Genomic DNA, 15,470 nt, shown 5'->3' with positions numbered 1-15,470 from the left:
ATCTAGTTGATCAAGCATGCAACTATTACGCTAAAGGCAAACCTGCCAAAAAAGATAAAGAGATAACAGATCATTCCACTAGGTTTATCACTACCTTCAATTTTCAGTACAAAAAAATGGAAAATATACTAAAGAAACACTGGTCCATTCTGCTACAGGATCCACTTCTGAAAACCTCCCTTCCGCTTATACCCAGAATCACGTACCGAAAGGCTCCGAGTCTCAAAAATAGGATTGCCCCAAGTAAATTGCCCATAGACAAGCCCATTTCCAGCCCCACCACCCTCATACCACTAGTCGGCATGTATCAGTGTAAGAAAGCCCGCTGCAAGACTTGTATGTTTGTGGAACATGGCAAAAAATCTTTTCTATCTAAAGGCAGAATTTATACATTGGAACAATTCTATAACTGCTCGTCTAATTTTGTAGTGTATGGCCTCACGTGCCCTTGTGGGTTAATCTATGTTGGGCGAACTATCTGCCCACTCAGGCAGCGGTTCGGCCAGCATCGACGACTCATTGAGGGTGGTAAGGACAAACACAGTGTCCCTCGGCACTTTGCCGAGTGTCACAACAAATCTACCACCGGTCTGTCTGTTTGGGTTATTGAACAAATCCCTAAACACATGTCAGAAGCTGAACGGTTCAAAAAGCTTTGCGCCAGAGAGACTTTTTGGATATACTGCTTATATGTACTCTCCCCTGGCGGCCTCAATGAAGGAATAGAGATATCCACAGTCCTATAACAACCTTTCCTCTTACCACTTTACAGCTACCATGAAATTTTGTCTCAGTTGTAGGTTTTTTTTTTTTCCCTTTTTTTACCCCCCCCTTTTTTACCCCCCTTTTTTTCCCTCTTTTTACCCCCCTTTTTTTACCCCCCATGTGCATGTGCATCTCCCCCTCACACATTTATATATGTACATATCTCCCCTCCCCCCCTCCCCCCACTTACCCTGAAATACTAAAATCCATCAGTGTTTATTTCCATATTCTCTGTAATCATAGTCCCAGGATCAATTTATAATTTATTAATTAAATTTACATTGTTTTATTCCATATTGCACGCCAGACGGTGCAGACTACAACTATTAATCCCCTATCCTTGACAGTCATCTCCCACTCTCTATACATAACATCTTATGGCAGTCTATTGTATTTACTGTATATTTATTTATATTTATTTGATCTATTATTGCACTGTACCTTATGATTTATTTCCTCATGATGTTTTAAATGCTTGTTCCTGAATTTATCTTACCTTATCTGGTTTTATTCACAATGTTTTGTCTTAATTGGAGCCCTGTTGTAAAATTATATACATATATTCTCCCTTTTATTTTTTCTGCACTATGTCATTGTAAGGTCCTTTTGTTTTTATCCCCCCTGCCATCTAATGCCGCCCATTACCTATTTTTTATGCAAATCACGGACTTTCCGGCCCCGCCCCCCCCTCTTTTCAGCTTATATAAGCCCACTGTGTCCTCCTCTCCCTATGCTTGACAAAGGAATGCGGCCATTCGTCCACCAATGGCAAGCCTATTCTGAAACGCGTCGCATGCGTGTGACGTCATCACCGGGCACCACGCTGTACTTGCTCTCCAAGCCTCGTTTGAGATCTTCGGCTCGGCCGGCCTTTTTCCCTTCCTAGAGGCTTCACACCATTCTATCAGTGAGCAGCAGCACGGCTGAAAGGATGCTCTGGCGTCCAACACATCTCTCCCTTCCTTCCCTGGAACCCCTATCTGTGCATCTGGGACATAACCTGGCTCCCAACCCAGCAGGTTTTGTGTTGGACTGTTCGCTGCAAGAGACTGAACCTGGCTGCAAGAACTAATCCTCTTTGGACCTGGCATGCCCTGCAGGAACCGCTGTGACCTGTAGTTCCACCGCATCTCTCCAGTCCAGCCAACCGACCCTAATGCAACTTCTCCAACTTCCATGTGAGTGGATATTGTTGTTTTAATAAAATGTATTTATGATTTATACTCAGAGGCGCCCCTCTCCTTGTTGCCGTGTGTAGGCAAGACCGCTTGATCGGAATTCTGTCAGAGTTCCGTCGGAGAAACCTTCAGAGTTTATTCCAACGGCAAAACCAGTCGTGTGTACAGGGCATTAGAGAAAAGTGTCCTCTGTCTGCTTTTCTTATGTAAAGATAGCACAGTCCAACTCTGGGAGCTGGGAAACATGAGTTACTTGGGAATAGGTAAAGTCCAGTGGTGGCTGCTCCCTTTTTATGGGGGGGTGGTCTTTGGAATCCATGCGTTCGGCACCCTGCATGTAGATTAGGGGCCGGGCCCATGGATTAGGGCGGCAGAGTCCCTGTGCCCCTTATGCATGGGCCGGCACTGGTAAAGTCTCATAGTTTTGAAACATGATACAGTATAGCTCCAGAATAGTTAAAGTCTCATAACTGGGGACCTCTGATTAAGCTAATAGAGGGAGACAGTCAGGGTTTCTCATTACAAGTCTTAGAGCATCCATTTCTTCAGGCTCGATTCCTTGATAGTGAAGTCCACCATTTGGTCCAAAGATGTTTCAGGGGCAATCATCTCTCTGAAACTCACAGATCCTTCCCTGATGGGAAAGAGCCAGTCTGCCCAGGGATCCAGCCTTTTTGCAGCCTTCCTGACCACCTTCTGGGCACATCTCCCCAGGGATTGGCCAGGGCATAGTAAATATTCAGGCCAGTCATTTGAATTTCCCTCCCTATGCTCTGGAAGCTCTTCCCAGAGGCAGGGGAAAACCATGAACAGACCGAGGCAAGAAATCACTGCTCCTCTGATTACAGAACAAGCCAAAAAACTAAATTTACCTAGCATCCCATCTTAGGAGGGTGCTACATCAACAAATAAAAACAAATACAAGGGCTGTACCAAAATGTGGCCATAACTTTTTTACTAACTTACATAGGCCATTCAAAACTCAAATGTTGGTAGAGTAACTCTTCCTCTAGAACAAGTAGTCTTCTCTTTCATTGCAGGTAAATAATGGATTCCAAGCAGAAGCAACATGCCATCAATGAGTTCTTGATGAAAGAGAAGGTGCTTGCTGTTCGACTTCCGCAGAATGCTACAGAATGTTTAGTGAAATGACACATTGAAAAGAGCAATGTGCACAGATGGGTCAAGAAGTTTAAAAGGGGAAACCAGCACTAGAGACAAACTGTTAAGTGGGAGACCATCAATGTTGGACAGCCTGCACCACTCCTTCATCAAGAACTCAAAGATGGCACGTTCCTTCTACATGAGATCCATTATTTACCTGCAGTGAAAAAGAAGACAACGGATTTCATACACATACTATAGAAATGTCCTAAACTAGTGAGATATTGCAAACAGGTGGTAACAACTATTAACCATGTATATCAAGTCCAATCGGCCGCTGATGTGCTTGTTGGGAGGTCTGGACAAGGAGCTATACTCTACTCCTATATATATACCGCTCTTTCTCTGCTGCTTTATTTAGCTAGAAAATTGATAGCAAGGTTTTGGTTATCAACTCAGTCTCCGACTTGTACACAGTGGATCCAACAGTTCAATACCATCCTCATTCAGAAAAAGAAACACTTATAATCATAGGAATTCACCAAAAGTAGTAATGAATATGTGACAATGTTGGTTGGACACCCCGGGAGACGCACCCACACAGTTGGTTCCTCTTAGATTGTTGCTACAGTACATGCCGCTTGGAAGGTTTCTATTATAAGAATGGAATAGTCGGCTACGTTTTTCATGGATCATTAGAACAAAAAAGGTGTGTGCTCTTGGTTTAGTGTTGCCTTACATAGGGCAGTTGTATTCCAGGATGTCTCTCTTTTTTTTTCCTTGTTCGCTTTTCTTTTTACGTTCTCTTATATTATGTAACCCTAAAATATTATGCACAGGAAATTGTTAAATCACTGTGAATATTTACTGCTAGAATGTATTTAAAGTCATTCTACACGCTTTATAATACTTACAATGGAGATGGTAGATGGGCTTAATGCCTGTTTATTATAATGCTCTTTTTTCTAATAAAATTAATTTCTTCTTTATTTCTTTATTTATGTCTTATTTATTTATTAATATTTATTTCTTCATGTTTTTTTTTCATTCTTATTCATTGGATTATGATTTTCCGTTGATCCAAACTACATAATCATGGCTCTTGATTATGACTTACCCCCATTACCTTTGGTTTACCCTTTAGGAACGCCTCCTGGAAGAGTGTTAGATCTCTATTTTGAGGCATAACAGTTCCCGGCAGGACATTCTGAGACCGGACCATAGAAGGCAATGTAGCAGCAGGATGAATGTTCCACTGTTGAGGGTTAGTGACAGTAATAGGCTGTGGTGCTGCATTGTAGATGTTCCATGCTGGGTTGGCAGGAGGAACATTAGAGGAATAAATGGGATACTCAGAGGGGGCAATGCATTGATAAGGGGGTGGGTCTATCTGATCCAAAGCTTGAATTCCGATCTGTTGGTTACCATTGTTCACTTGCGAAGTCATCTATGAAATTTCCTGTAATAAAAATTTACAATTAAACAGGACCTGTGCATGAGGTAGTTTTGCAAATTTTCATAAAACAGTTAAAGGGGATGTCCATGTAAATGGAAGCCCCTAGTCCCCTGACGCTTTGAAGTCCTCACACACCTCTTGAAATCTGGAATTTCCTGTTAAAACCAATTTAGCTGAACTCACTCTTCTCATTCCTAATAAAGACGCTTTGATGCTTTACATGTATTGACTGTTTTATGCTTTAACACTAGTTAAAAAAATGATTGCAAATGAATCTATGGCAGATCCTATCTTCACAGTAGATCATACATGGGTTCCTAGGAAAATCAGCTTGAATGGAATAAAACTATGAAAGTGCCAAGCCATAGGGATTGGTCCAAATATTTGTATTTGTCAAAAAAAAAAGGTCTATGAAATGTGGACAGCCAGTGTGTTTTGGTGATAATAAACAGATCCCCCTTGTCAGGGCTACAATAGAAAACAGGTCTCCCGCCCCACCGTCGATGTTATCCTTAGCAGGGCATAGGGTAGGAGGAGCTGTAGATCTGCACAGAGAGTGGGTGTCTTTCATATTAACAAGCGGGTAATCACTGCTGCAGAAAACAGTAAGGGGATTTCAGTGAGGTTCGGTGAGGCAGAGAGTCTGAAAGGGTGTATATGGAGCACCAAGATGGCCGCCGGCCTCCAGAGGTAGGCCGGAGCCGCGGACTTTCCTAGCGGTCCCGCCCGACCGGGTGGGCGCCGCTTCTAGAAGAGGAATCTAGTGTCCAACTTAGGTAAAAGGTGGATGCTGTTACTCACTGTGTCCCAGTTAATGAAGAAGGCCGGTCTGCTTCTGATTGATGTCCAGAGCCTGGATACTACAGGCCGGAGGCTCCGATCGAGCCACAGGCTGCAAGATGGCGACCGGCCTCAGGGAAGAGAAGCTGCGGATTTGTAAGCAGATCACCGCCGCTGGTCCCCGGCAATCTCCGGTGGGACGGGAGGCCACCGACCCAGGGCAGATGCCCGCTCAGCGCACGGGTCACAGGGACGCCAGGCCGGAGGCCCCGTGCAGGCAGTAGGCCCCAAGATGGCGACCGGGACCCCGGCGCGGCGCGATCCGTAGGCCCGGGTCAAGATGCGCAGCTGGAGCCAGGAAAGACCCGTCCCGGAGTGTAGCAGGGGGGGTCCGGGAGGCTGTACAGAGGTGATGGGGCCTCAGGAGGTAGTTTGGTGTCCGGATGGCAACAGATTCCGAGCGCTGTTGAGGAGCTTAGCTAGCTCGCGTCCTCCTCGGTGCTCGTCCAGACACGCCCCCCCATAAACTATCATTATATATCTGAGTGCAGATCCCCCTAACATCAGGATCCTCAGAAAGCCTCCCTACTTACATTAGGATCCCCAGAGAGCCCCCCATACATCAGGGTCTCCAGAGGGCCCCACCTTATATTAGGTTCCCCAGAGGGCACCCCTTACATCAGGGTCCCCAGAGAGCCTTCCTTACATCAGGGTCCCCGGAGGGCCCCCCTTACTTTAAGGTCACCGGAGAGCCCCCCTTACTTTAGGGTCCCCAGACAGTCACTCCCCCTTCCAGAGGCTCCCCTGTACCTGGATGGTCTCCGCTGTGCACCATTGACCCCCAGCACATCTCTGTACCCCCCACCTGGGGGGAGGTGGGAGGCGGCGATCGGCAGCTCTATGGTGTCCATGGGCGGCAGAATCTCCCTGGGGCTAGTAGTTCTCTCTCTGAATATATACAGTGGAGAGGGGAGGGGCCTCTCACCCGGGCATGTATCAAGAGTGTAGAAGCAGAGCGACTCACTGAAGAGTGAAGCTAATACATGCTTGGGTCAGAGGCCCCTCCCCTCTCCACTGTATACATTCGGAGAGAGAACTACTAGCCCCAGGGAGATCCCATGGCTCGCGGGCACCATACAGCTGCCGATCGCCGCCTCCCACCTCCCCCCCTACATGTTAAATAGACAGCCAGAGGTGCAGCCAGGGGGAGATGTCGGGTCTTGCCCCCCCCCCCACACAGTAGCAGAACGAGGGGGCCCAGTCACAAGTGCGACTGCAGAGACCCCTATAGTTCCGCCACTGATATGGGTGTAACATGTTGCTAAAGATGAACTTGTCCTTTAAACCAAAGAATCAGGCATAGCTTTATCTTTTGTGAGATTATTGAAAAGGTAGGTACCCCTTTCCCAGCAGCTGCACAGCAACCACAAAGTGTCACAGTAACTTTGCAGCGTTTATAAAGTCAAAAGGTTTTTTTAATTCTGATTAAGGAAGACTGGTTGTAAAGGCGCAAGGTTTTTTACCTTCATGCATTCTTTATATGAAGGTACAAATCCTTCTGTGTGCAGTAGCCCCCCCCCCCCCCATACTTACCTGAGTCCCATCTCATTCCAGTGATGTCCACGATAGCCTTGTCTCTCCAGGGACTCGCACTCCTGATTGGCTATCGGCAGCCAGTGAGCCAATCAGGAGACAGAGGGGGTAGGGCCGAACCACGGCTCAAAGTGTCAATGGACACACAGAGCAGAGGCTCAGCTCGGGTGCCCCCATAGCAAGCTGCTTGCTGTGGGGGCACCCGAAAGGAGTGTCAGCGTGGGATCCGAGAAGAGGAGGATCCAGGCTGCTCTGTGCAAAACAACTGCATAGAGCAGGTAAGTATAACATGTTAATTATTTTAATCAAAAATGAAAGCTTTACAATCACTTTTAAGACTAGTCAACTTATATTTTGCTGCCTGTGTCCCACTGGGGCAATATCACTTACCTTCCTGTTATGGAGACACACAATAGAAGTCAAAGGAAATATCTACAACCTAAAAGGGGAATTTCCACCTTAGGTAGTTGTCACCAGAACAGGTGACTCCATTGGAAGAGTTCCCCCCCCCCCACCTTTTGGTCTGCTGACAACTGTAAAAGGGTGACTCTTCGCAGTGAGGACACAGACAATAATTTTTAATTCTACTGTTACTCTTTGAATTCATTCAACATGTTATCTATTTATTCTACAAATATATACAGTGTATATATATATATATATATATATATATATATATATATATATATATATATGTGTGTAGATATTCATTTTTTATTTTATTTTTTGCTATAGTACTACTATACTATATATAATAGCTATACTTTTAATATCTGTGTCTGTATCTGCACCTGCCTTCCTAGTTCCCCGATGAAGGAAGACCATTTGAACCCCCAAACTCCTTGGCTTAGTATAGCATAAGAGTAGGAATAAAATATATAAAGTCCAATTTCAAATCTGCTTTTGGCACTTTCTTTCCTGCATACCCAGCTCTTGCTCCAGCGCAGAGCTGACCTTTGTTCACCACTCCTGGGAGAGCTGCCTAAGAATAATCATTCCCTCCACATTTTTTAAAACAGAGAGCACTTTTTTTACCTCCTAAAAATTAAAACAACTTTACAGGGATTTTAACCCATCCATACTCCATCAAAAAAAAATTGTCTACAGTGGTTATAGAAAATAATCACCCCCTTAACAAAATAATCACATTTTGTTGCTTTGCAGCCTGAAATGAAGACAGACACGGTTTTTGTTTCATCCAGCTGTATTTACTCAGTGCAACTTATAATATCCAAGTGAGAAATATATTTTCTGACATGTTGGTATTATAATACCAACATGTCATTAAAAAATAAAATAAAAATAGAATCACCGAGTTGGAAAAAGGATCACCCCCTTGCGTCAGTATTTTGTAGTACCACCTTTTGCTTTAATTACAGCCTTTAGTCTGTTGGGATATGTCTCTACTAACTTTGCACATCTAGACTTTGCAATATTTGCCCACTCTTTTTTGCAGAACTGCTCAAGTTCAGTTAAATTTGATTGTTCCCGTTTGTGAACTGCAGTCTTAAAGTCATTCCACAGATTTTCAATGGGGTTTAAAGTGGTTGTAAACCCTGTTCAACCACTTTTACCTACAGGTAAGCCTATATTAAGGCTGCTTTCACACTGAGGCGCTTTACAGGTGCTATAGCGCTAAAAATAGCGCCTGCAAAGAGCCTCTCCTGTCTCTCCAGTGTGAAAGCCCGAGGGCTTTCACACTGGAGCGGTGCGCTGGCAGGATGCCAAAAATTGCCGAATTGCCGGCAAAGCGTTTAACACTTTTTCGGCTGTTAGCGGAGGTTAAAAGCGCCCCGCTAGAGGCCGCAAAAACAAAAGGGCCACAAAAACAACGGTAAAACGCCACTAAAAATAGCAGCGCTTTACCGCCGACGCCCCCAACGACCCAGTGTGAAAGTAGCCTTAAGTTTACCTGTAGGTGCTGGAAATATCTCCCAAACCTTCACGGTTTAGGGGATATTTACAATATATGCTTGCGCCGATGTCATTGACACATGCACACTTTGGAAAGGGTGCGATCATGCAGTTTCTAAAGGGGTTGTGCTGTGACTGGTGACTCACGAGAGTAATGTCATACGACTCCGGTTAGTCACAGAGCCGAAGTCCGTGGCCCCGGAAGGAAGAGGGCTGAAGATGGATGCTTCCAGACAGCAGTGACATCGCAGGCTTCATTTTTTTCTAACCTGACAAGTGCTCCAGTCCCTGCTGCAGAAAAACACCCCCATAACAGGATATTACCACCTCCATGCTTTACTATAGAATGGTGTTATTTGGATGGTGAGCTGTATTGGATTTATGCCAGACATATCATTTGGTGTTGAGGCCAAATAATTCAATGTTAGTCTTATCTGATCATAACTAGAGATGGGCTCGGGTGTGTTTGAAATCCCATGTGCCGTTCCCACCAGGAAGCTAACACTGAACAAGGCTGACACATTTCCTGATCTCTGCGAACCAGGAAATGTCTCACTGCCTGTGATTAGCCGTGTGCAGTGTCGGCTTCCTGGTGGGATCAAGCACGTGGGATTTCAAACACACCCAACCCATCTTTAACCATAACACCTTTTTCCATGTGGCCTCAGAATCTTCAAAGTCCGTTTTGGCAAAGCTTAGTCATGACTACATGAGGCCTTTCTTGAGTGGCTTTTTTCTTGCAACCCTCCCATACAAGCCACATTTGTGTTGAATTTGTGATATTGCACACAATGACCACTCTTTGTCATAAACTCCTGAAACTGCTACAGAGTTGCTGTAGGCCTCTTGGTAGTCTCTCTGACCAGTTTCCTCCTGGCTCTTTCATCCAGTTTGAAGTGATGTCCTGATCCAGGGAGGGTCTGTGTTGTACCAAACACCTTCCACTTCTAAATAATAGACTTCACTGTGCTTCTAAGCATTGATAAAGCCTTTGAAATGTTTTTGTATCCATCTCCTGACTTGTGCCTGTCCACAACTTTATCTCGGAGATCTTTTGGCAGTGCCTTGCCACCCATAGTTGATTGTTTGCTTCAGCTGCACTACCAGGGACTGAAGTGCTCCAGGAAAGCTCTTTTCATGCTGAGCTAATCAAAATGATCACAGTTGAAAGTCAAATAGCATTGTTTGCTATTGAGAAGGTGATTAGCTACACCTGAATGAGTTTCTTTTAGGGTTTTTTTTTTTTAGGTTTTCCTGACACGTTGGTGTTATATCTTTCACTTGGATGTTATAAGTTGCACTGAGTAAATACAGCTGATAAAACAAAAACTGTGTCTTCATTTCAGGCTGCAAAGCAACAAAGGGTGATTATTTTAAAGGGGGTGACTTTTCTGTATATACTGTATACACTTTAACTTTTCTGCAATTATTGCTGGTTGGCTGCTTTAGCAAGTGGCACAAATGTGGTAGTAAATGGCGATGGCAATCTAGTCTCCTCTGGACATCTTTCTGCTCGTAAGCCCTGTTCTTTTGATTTGCTTTACATGTACACCTTCACGACTGCCCTATAGCAATTTTTTTGCTACAGGGCAGCCGATGTGCGCAGGTGCACTTCCAGGTATCGGGCGCTAATGTGTCCCGCTGGTGGCTCACTCCGCTGTGATTATACACAGCGGGAACTGATCAGCGGGTGCCGCAGACTCAATGTCCACAGGTACCCGCTGATCGTTCAGTAAAGAGGCAGAACTGCAGTCTGCCTATGTAAACAAGACAGGTCGCCGTTCTGTCAGTAGGGAGGGCGTCGATCATGTGTTACTGCAAAGCAGAGACAAGGATCCATGTCTTCCCTTAGTAACAAATACAATGGTTAGGCACACAGTTAACCCTTTGATTACCCCTGATGTTAGCCCCTTCCCAGCCAGTGTCATTAGTACAGTGATTTTTAGCACTGATCACTGTATTAGTGTCACTGGGTGCCATTACTAGTAAACAAAAAAAAAAAAAAAAGAAAGAAAAATTCCATAAATATATCCTATAGTTTATAGACACTATAACCTTTGCGCAAACCAATCAATATATGCTAATTGGGATTTTTTTTCACCACAAATATGTAGCAGAATACCTATTGGCCTAAATTGATGAAGAAATTTGATTTTTTACATTTTTTATTGGATATGATTTATAGCAGAAATTTATTTATTTATTTATTTTTTTAATTCTCTGTCTTTTGTTTATAGCGGAAAAAAAAAAAAAACAAAACACAGAGGTGATCAAATACCACAAAAGAAAGCTCTGTTTGTACCCAAATAAAATGTATGTCCCTTTTTTTCCCCACAGTGTCGCACGACTGTGCAATTGTCAGTTAAGGTTATGCAGTGCCGTATCGCAAAAAATGGCCTGGTCATGAAGGGGAATAAATCTTTTGGAGCTGAAGTGATTAAAGACTTTAAATCAGGCATTTTAGATGAACAATAAAGATCTTTTACTGAGGTAGTTGCAGGTAACACACAAACAGTTTTCAAAGACTTCTTCCATACACCTTGCTGTACAAAGTCCTCTAAGTGCCCCAAAGTAGTGCCCAACAAGGTAGTCATATCTTAGACAAGTGGCTAAATCCATAAAGAATCCTTCTCAAAGCAAGAGTCCACAACTGGCAGTAATCCACAAAAAGTAGCAATAATCCGTAACAGTTAAGGTAGCGAAAGTCCACGTAATCCATTTAAGGTAGCACAAGTCCATATAGATCCACAGACTCCAGACCCCACTGGGAACCCCGACTGGACTCCTCCAAGGGGTGGTTCAGACCGACAGCATAATGGCTTCATTTTGTCAGTATTTCCCCAGGGGACCCTTCTAGGGTACTTATTGAGCCCTATTTTTATGGTATGACCTGCAGAGGGTGCTATCTCAAAAAAAGTGAAAACACCTGTCCAGCAGTATTAACCCTTCCTCTACCAGCTCAACAATTAGCTCCCTCACATAAACATAGTGGACCTGATTAACCTCAGAGCATAAACACAGTAAATGAACATACTGAACCCTTTGGTTGCACCTGTTAACACTCATTTCTACACAAAGCACTTCCAGCACTGTGACCACAGTATTTCTCCAAACTGCACCACACTAAAACATGAAGATGAAGAGGGTTCTATTCAGAAACCTGTACATAACTTATTACTATTACTTATTCATTTTAAACATGTGCAGTATGTAGAATGCATGGCAATATGTAAATAAACAGTTATGCTGCAATATTACTTATCTGGTGTCAAGACCATTTTAGTAAACAGGGCAGTAAGAGATCTAGCAGAGGATAGGGACTGTCTGCAAGTTCACTGTGTGGCTTTTCCAAAGGTTGTCACCCTCTTCTACTTGCTCAACACGCATCTATCTTTTCCTGCCGTCACGTCCCCAGGCCAGCAGTCTTTCAATAACTTCTGTATCAAGGGCACCCAAGATGTGGGCTCTATCTCCTTTTTCTATATCCTTTTCACCATGCCATACCAACACAACACAACATACCAACACAATATCCCCTAGCAAACTAGATCTTCAGGCACTGCTTATTATATCCAGAATACAGCTCCAAGAATATACTCACCTTGCTCTGTGCTTTGCTGCGTATTCTTTCTGTGCAAACTTGAAGATTCTCTTGTTAATAAAGGTCGCTTAATATCGTAAAGAGAGCTGTTGCTTTCTCCTTATCAAGTAACATTGACCTCTGATGTAAGAAAATCAGTACTGATTAATTTATTGAGAATAAAAATAAAAGGCAGTAAAGTTGTATTACATGCAGGATAAAAAAGGTAACAGAGAGAAATTCAAGCAATGGAACTACGGTATGTTTAAGCTGGTAATTTCCATCATCCACAAGTTGTAATATTATCCACTTCCAGCCCAGGCTAATTCTGGCATTCCTCTCCTACATGTAAAAATCATATATTATAATAAATATATATATATATATATATATATATATATATATATATATATATATATATAATATGTTGCACAATTTTAGAGTTACAGAGGAGGTCTTGTGCTAGAATGATTGCTCTCGCTCGATTTCTCGATTTGTTTTTTTAGTTTTACACCGTCCCTTTAACCTTTTTTTTTAACACTTTTATTCCTATTACAAGAAATGTAAGCATCCATTGTAATACAAATAAGGCATGACAGGTCCTCTTTATGGAGATATCTGGGGTCTATAAGTATATAGCTTCTGGCCTCCCAGGGTCATAGAGCTGGCCAGGGACCATCTTGCCCCTGGCCAGCTTTATGGTAATCTGGGACCGCAGCCGGATCAGTAATCCGGGTTCCTGGCCACACGGGAGAGCCCGGAAAGGCACCGGAGGAGCTGAATATCTGCTAGGATGGCTTTTATATTACAGGGAATCGCCGGCTGAAAACACAGATATTGAAATGATGCCTGGTACTGCAGGCATCATTCATTCAGATATCACCACTTCAACCTAAGGACATCATATGACGTCCTACGGGCAGGAAGTGGTCACAGAATGTATCTAACAAGATCGATTTGCATGCTGCCTAAACCTGTTAAGTGCTCTAACAGCCAAAACTTGCCTCCAAAAAAATGAAACCTCAGTGTATAATTCTATGCCTTTATTTAACAATATATAATCCAGTTGCACATCTACAATGTTAACTGATAAATTGCAATGCAAAGTCCATAAGCATTCCCACCACTTCTTCATAACAAGTTCAATGCTGTGAAAAATAGTGCTACCACAACTTCCTCACACAATAGGTCCAGAAGTATTTGAAATATAATGTGCATCCACTGATAAATCAATCTCTTTAATGTGCCAATATTCAGGTACCTGAAGAAGGAGGCCACACCTCTGCAACATGTAGTCTTGGCAACCATTTTTTGTTAGCTAAAGAGGAGACATCTCACTCACCTTGTCCTTCCTCAAGTGACGTCATGCAGCGCTGGCTGGACCATGCGCGTGCCCTACAGCAGACACAGCCTGACGAGACGAGGAAACAGAGTTTGCAGTGACTTCTCATACCATCACCACTCGTTCTTGGGAGCCAACCCAGTTATACAGGCCAGAAAGGGAGACATACATCCTGCTGTACATGCGATCTAAGTCCCATGTTTGTGAGTGCAATCCTCTATTGTTTGATTTTGCATTTGTATCATTAAAATGGAATTACACTAGGGCAGCCGTGCACTCTCTTTTCCTTGTATATTTCAGATTAAGTCCGCCACCCAGTGGATCTTTGAGAGAGCTGCAGCACCTAGAGCCATGAGAACTTTTTCTATATAGACTGTGAACATTTGAGAGTTGGTTGTGGGGTCAGCGCTGACTTTGTTTTTTTTCTGTTTGGACTTTTGAAAGGGTTTTGCTTGCTTTGGAAACTGCTGCTTGGCATTGCATGAGATTATTAAGCTTATGATTTACCAGAACACCCAGACCCTTCTCCACCATTGATTCTCCCAGGTGTACTCCCCCTAGTATGTATGATGCATGCATATTCCCCCAAGTGCATAACTTTACATTTATGAACATTAAACCTCATTTGTCACATACAGGTAGTTGCCCAATTAAACAGTGCATTGAGGTCGGCTTGTAAGTTGGAGACATCCTGCAAGGACGTTATTCCACTGCATAGCTTGGTGTCATCTGCAAACACTGAAGTGGTACTTTTAACCACTTCACTCAAAATCACGTACCTGTACAGCTGCAGGCATCACCCGGTACCGTTTTTTTGAGCCAATAGTTTGTTTTCTTGTAATAACAACCGATGCGGCTAAGCAGCCACTCAGCTGGTATTACAAGCAATGGGAGGGGACTCCCACCGCTCCACCCGGGTTTTGGATTCTGCTTTGATCAGGTCTCGGATGTAGAAACCTGGAAGCGCCTGTGACAGACTCACCCGGGACAGAGGCTATTGGAGGGGACTGAACACAAGCCTCTTGCCAACAGATTATGGGCCCTGGATTTTAAGGGAACAATACTCTGCAAGGTAAATTAGAATCTAGTGATCTGTACTAATCAGACTCAATCGTGTATATATGTATATATTGTATGTTGTCTCATTCTGTTGTGGACTCTTTGCTGTGGTCATTTGGGATGTGTGTCCCTGTAGAGGGAGGGGGATTCCTCCAGCAGCCCCCCTGCTGATAAGACTGATTCATACTGTTGGGGCACATCCTGTGAGGAGATGCTGGTGTCATCAACTCCAACTGTCTGTCTGTTGCCTGCTAGAATGTGTATTGTAAATAAGTCTAGTATGGGATCTAAGAGTCATTAGATCCCCATTGTTGTTTGTGTTAATAAACTCTGCTATTGTGTGAAGAAGAGTTCGGTGTTGATTTGTTATAATGTTGATTCGGTTTACTGTGCTACAAGATGGCCAGTCTTGCCTAAAGGTCATGACTGAGTCATCTAGGCTGTCTAAAGGGATTAGTTAATTAGCCCATGTTAATTAGGTTTCTGGTCACAGGTGTATGTTCAGAGTAATATGAGCAGGAGGTATGCACCTCCTCTTTTACTGTATAAAAGAGCCTGTAATCCTTTCAATAAAAGAGATCCCTGTTAGAACAAACACCAGGCAGGCTGTAAGTTCAGAGCATCACAACTGCATTGGAAAGGCACATAGCTGTAGTTCCAATCCCGGAGCATCGGATGACTGAACCAGATGTTGCGATC

At 43.6% G+C, this 15,470-nt stretch overlaps 1 protein-coding gene across 4 annotated transcripts in view; it reads right to left on the bottom strand.

Annotated features, from left to right (window-relative positions):
* The window catches only part of LOC141106378 (membrane-spanning 4-domains subfamily A member 4D-like), a 53,455-nt gene that overhangs the window by 26,353 nt on the left and 11,632 nt on the right, over window positions 1–15,470 (bottom strand). For 2 of the 4 annotated variants that reach the window (XM_073597112.1, XM_073597109.1), the window contains exons 2-3: window positions 12,392–12,511; window positions 4,165–4,506 (exon numbers count right to left, since the gene is read on the bottom strand). In XM_073597112.1, coding sequence (XP_073453213.1) covers window positions 4,165–4,494 — 330 coding nt within the window. In that variant the 5' untranslated portion in view covers window positions 4,495–4,506; window positions 12,392–12,511. The remainder of the gene's footprint in view (window positions 1–4,164; window positions 4,507–12,391; window positions 12,512–15,470) is intronic. The other 2 variants (XM_073597110.1, XM_073597111.1) reach the window with 1 other exon arrangement.

The sequence above is a fragment of the Aquarana catesbeiana genome, linkage group LG08 (assembly GCF_042186555.1).
Source record: "Aquarana catesbeiana isolate 2022-GZ linkage group LG08, ASM4218655v1, whole genome shotgun sequence".
In the NCBI taxonomy this organism is placed as follows: Eukaryota; Metazoa; Chordata; class Amphibia; order Anura; family Ranidae; genus Aquarana; species Aquarana catesbeiana.
The sequence above is the reverse complement of the archived record's forward strand: the minus strand, read 5'-3'. Positions and strand labels throughout refer to the sequence as shown.